At 51.4% G+C, this 5,000-nt stretch overlaps 1 protein-coding gene across 10 annotated transcripts in view; it reads left to right on the top strand.

Moving 5' to 3' along the window:
* kmt2ca (lysine (K)-specific methyltransferase 2Ca) overlaps positions 1-5,000 on the top strand; it is a 202,640-nt gene that overhangs the window by 103,550 nt on the left and 94,090 nt on the right. For all 10 annotated transcript variants that reach the window (XM_053684190.1, XM_017481966.3, XM_017481991.3 and 7 more), the window contains exon 12: positions 361-527. In XM_053684190.1, coding sequence (XP_053540165.1) covers positions 361-527 — 167 coding nt within the window. The remainder of the gene's footprint in view (positions 1-360; positions 528-5,000) is intronic.

The raw sequence follows: 5,000 nt of genomic DNA, 5'->3' as shown, positions 1-5,000 counted from the left end.
AGGAAGGGAGAAAGCAATGGAACATAAGGTGAAGGGAAAAAACTGTGTCTGTGTGTGTGTGTGTGTGTGTGTGTGTGTGTGTGTGTGTGTGTGTGGAGGCCTGAGGCTTCCCTGCAGCAAGATGTGCAGGAGAGAACCAGGTCCAGCTGTGAGCCATCCTTCAAATCCATACGCTTTAATAAACTCATCCCAAAGAGCTCTAACTATAGTGTGTGTGTGTGTGTGTGTGTGTGTGTGTGTGTGTGTATACACACTGCCTCTCCCATTCCCTGTGTCTTTTTCTCCTTCTATGTTCACCAGTAGGATTGGGAAACGGTCAGTAGTCCGAGCTGATGTGTGTTTTCTGTGCCCGTGTCTCAGGTGTGTTCACGTGGAGTGTGTGAAGCAGGACGGCTCGGGGCGCGGCGTACAGGTGCAGGACGGATACACGTGCGGCGCGTGTAAACAGGTGGACCAGGACAACACCGAATGTACTCGCATCCACGCCGCCCAGGACGCTGTACTCACTGATCCCGAGGCAGCGGAGGGTGAGTGTCTGCGCAATCACACACACACACACACACACACACACACACAAGGCATGAACCCAGTAGAGTATAGTGCACATTATAGTTTATACCCTTCGGCCCCTCCCCCTTCCTCCTAGCCTATGAAGTGATGCGTATGATGATGTTAAACTCGCTCCAGCTCCGATCACTTCATTCGAGTCATTTCAGGACTAACCGATACGGCAGAAACATCACATCACGATACTTGAACACTGAACCATACACTGTGTATCAGCGTGTTAGAGGTCCCGCCTTTAACCAACTGTAAACATGTATCAAAAGATCACGTAATAATACCGTCATTGCATATTTTACAAACACCGGACGCGTCATGACCCATGACGGACGTTGACGATTTTAAGATGGCGTACAAACTTGACACCAAATCGAACCGTTTATAATCGTCATTAAAAAAAAAAACCCCACAGACGACCTCGTAGACCCGTGTCACGTGACTTCATTAGTCACTCGCCGTATCGACGTTCCATCGCCCGGTTATCGATCAGATCAGACCCGATTCGATTTTAGTCCCCGCGTCTGGTCCGACGACGGAAACGTTTGCCGCGTCGTCGTCTTCCTCCGCTCTCGGCAGCACGGAGACGCGCGAGATCCCGAGCGGCTCCGTTTAACGGCTCCGATTTAAAACCCGAGACTGCTCGAGAGACGAGCTTCGGCTGTATTTAATGAGTCAGGATTAAGAGATTTGAACCGTCTTTATGGATTTATTATCCGGGGGCCGGGGGACGTTTCCGTACGAGCCGGTCAAGGTGCCGGGTGTCGCGGCGGCGGCGGTGTTGAGCCCTGAGAGCGGTGTTAAGCGTTTCAGTAGGACAGACACGTACTCGCAGACTCCAGTCTCCGGGATTGAGACTGACAGAGATGTAATGTGTTGGCCTCTCTGCTGTCACCGCTGTAATTATAGTGTCTTTGTCACGTCAGCCGTGTGTGTGTGTGTGTGTGAGAGAGCAGGTAGGCCGATAGAAAGCCGCTTTCGCACGGTCCTGCGCCCTGTCTAGAGTGAACGGAGGAAACCCGACGTTAGTAAGGATCCTACGAGGACGAGTCATTTGTTTTTTTTTTTTTCCCCAACTGTCGGTGAAATAGCGTTGCACGCGTGTTTTGAATACATCATAAATATCGTCGATTTGCATTGGATTTCCATGCGCATCGACTCATCGGCTTCACACCGCCGCTCCTGTAGCGTGCAGATTTTCAAACCGTAAATAACAGTCCCTCGAGACCGCAGAAACGAGCGCGGAATCCGAGGAAACGCCGCGGAATTCGGACGAGCGTGCGATCTTTATCGATCTTTCTATTTCCGTGACCGCGGGTTTTCCGCAGGCTCGGGTCGAGACAGTTCAGCCGGAGCCCTGTTCGATTCACGTGCGCAGCTAAAAGGTCTCGTTTACCAACAAACGTCACCGTGCAAAACTTTTCGCTCTGTCGTCATCACGCGCGAGTTAACGCCGAGGTCTACGCCGCATTCCAAACGAAGCCAGTCGCGTACCGATCTGAGGATGCCGAAGGTCTCGTACCGGGTCGTGTCAGATTTACAAACATTCAGTCGTATCGTGACGTGAGTGAGCCTGCGCTGTAGGCCTCGCAGTGTCTGGAATCGCTCCGTCACGCGCGAGTTCAGTATTAATCGATTGTATTACGTATCCGCTTCCTTCACACACGTATGAGCGACATCGCGACTTGTCTCCAGCTAGGCTTAGCTAGCTCGATAAAACCCGAAACAAGCTGAACACGCCACTAACGTAATATTTCCAGACTCCGTTGGTCCGTTAAACATCTTTTATTTATGTTCGCGTATGGAGTTTTCCTCTTGGGTGCCAGCTCTCGTGGTTAGTAAACGAAACCTACGTCTAGACCTCACTATAAGGCGAGGTACGTTAGAGAGCGTGCGTAGAGGAGATTAGGGTTAACGTGCCGTGCTGGACCCGTGACGACCCCCCTCTCCTCGGATCCCGACCCTGCGAGCTGCGTCGTGGTTTTTGTTGCTCCGCGACCTCCCCGGACGTCCGAGCTGTGCGTGGGTGTCCCGAGTCCATGGCTAGAACCCTTTCCGTGTCATCCGGCAGCTCTGAGAATGAACGCCGAAGCGTGTCGATCCTGTCGGAGCGACGGTTTGTCGGCCGAGACTCGATTTTATTTATACGCCTCTTTTATTTCCAGGTAAAAACGGTGCGACGTTACAATTCGATAAATAAACCGGTTTAAAAAAAAAAAACGTGCGTGAATTGTCGTTTTAGTTGGAAGTCGGACATTTCTGGAAGGAGTCTCCGGTGTCAGCGCCGTGTAACGGTCGGTGGCGAGTCACGTGTTTCTCGGATACGTGACAAGCTGCGCGTTTTTGTCTTTTTTGTGATCGTAGGAACTTGTTTCGAATACATCATATGGAGCTCTGAACAGATTTTTTTTTTTTTTTTAAATAAAAGTTCGACTTGACGACGTTTAATAGAATTCTTTCAAAGTCCGATCTCTGTAGTCGAAGAGGAATGGAACGGAAACTGGACTCTCAGGGTGGTAGCGGTAGCTCCGTTCCTTCTCACCACACCGCTGTTCATTCCTTACTTAATTGAATCCTAAATCGCTTCCCATCCAAATATCCAGGAAGTGCGAAGCTTCCTGCTAACCACGTCCGGACGGAAGAGATCTCTAGACCTCACGGAGGGTGCGAAAGAGAAAGGGGGGGAGAAAACCCCCTGCATAACCGGCTCCCTGTATTCCCATCACCAGCTGGCGACCGATACTCGAGCCCCGGAACGCTAAACGACCCCATTACCGGGCCGTTATTACCGGGTCTAATGAAAACGCAGCCTTCCTCCGGGCCGACGCGGGGAGATAAATTGTGGTGTGGATTCTCTGCGATTTCTTCCCCCCTGCAGTCTCTTATCCCCCGTGTGAATGTGTTCCTGTGTGTGGAGCGAGAGATGGTGGGTGGGTGTTGGCGTGAGTGGGCGCCGAGCCTCGAGGCGTCTTTGTGAGCCGGACGTGTTGGGCTTGGGCCAACCGCCTGGGAAAGAAGCGGCGCACTCGTTCCTTCTGCGGTCGCTCTCTCCGCAGGCGCCCTAGAGAGGGAGAGGAAGGAGGAGTTCGAAGTGTTAGAAGAAGCCTCCCTTCTTAAAACCTCAGCATAATTAACATGTAGATGATGTCGGGGATGGAAACCGGCGTGGCAGGCCTGCACCGAGGAGAACCATTTCAGGAAGGATATCGGGGTGTTTATGCTTCACGGTTTGGTCAGGGAGGTTGAGAAGATCCCAGCTGATGAAGCAAACCATGGTGATTAAACGGCCTGCCACCAGAGCACTTACGAGCTCGCAGACCCTCTAGGGTTCTGTTTTTCCCGTCACGTAGGATCGCTCCAAAAAAACAAACAAACAAGGAAACAATGTACACTGATCATCCTGCTCAAAAGTTTACACCCCCCCCCCCCCCCGACACTGGAGACTCCTTCCATAAAAGTTAAACATCTTTTCACCTTCTCAAGCGATTGCGTACAAGTCCCTGCGAATGAGCCGTCACTATAGAAACGGCAGCATATTAGAGCTTCCGTCCTGGAAATTGAATCTCAACACCTTCTGACCAATCAGAAGGCGGAACTGAGCGGCGCTGTGGGTTATGAAGAGGGAGCCGTTGTATCGTCGTGGTTTTGTGTTTAGAGGCGTTTGAGGCAGAGGTGCCAGTAATGGCTGTAAAAGTGGCGCGTCTGATGCTCTCCCCCCACATCTTAATGAAGACGAGCTGCGAGCTGATCTGCAGAGCGTGTGATGTGTTCTGAAGCCTCGCGCTACTCGTGAGCGAGAGAGAGGGGCTTCGTGGCTGAAGTGACGAACAGAGCCGTGTCTCTCTGTGGAGGAGAGCTGAGGTTTCCTGAAGGCTCTGCGGCTCGTCTCGGCTCTGTCGCTCTCCCGAAACTCATCAGCTCTCACGTCATTCCTCTCTCACCGCTCGTTATAGTCTAGCATCAGAATTATTTACACTCGCATTAAATATGTTGCATTTTCCTTCAGAGAATTCATTATTAGCCTGCGTTCTTTCAAATGTATAAAGTTGTAGATCTGTCTTTCTCTTTGTCCTTCACTTTCTTCCACTGTCTGTCTCTCTCTTTCTGTCTGTTTCTCTCTCTCATCGTGACTCGCTGTCTCTCTCTCTCTCATCGTGACTCGCTGTCTCTCTCTCTCTCATCGTGACTCGCTCTCTCTCTCATCGTGACTCGCTGTCTCTCTCTCTCTCATCGTGACTCGCTGTCTCTCTCTCTCTCATCGTGACTCGTTGTCTCTCTCTCTCTCTCTCTCTCTCTCTCTCTCTCTCTCTCTCTCATCGTGACTCGCTGTCTCTCTCTCTCTCTCATCGTGACTCGCTGTCTCTCTCTCTCTCTCTCATCGTGACTCGCTCTCTCTCTCTCATCGTGACTCGCTGTCTCTCTCTCTCTCTCATCGTGAC

The sequence above is a fragment of the Ictalurus punctatus genome, chromosome 1 (genome assembly GCF_001660625.3).
Source record: "Ictalurus punctatus breed USDA103 chromosome 1, Coco_2.0, whole genome shotgun sequence".
Taxonomy (NCBI): Eukaryota; Metazoa; Chordata; class Actinopteri; order Siluriformes; family Ictaluridae; genus Ictalurus; species Ictalurus punctatus.
This window is presented reverse-complemented; position numbering and strand designations above follow the sequence as displayed.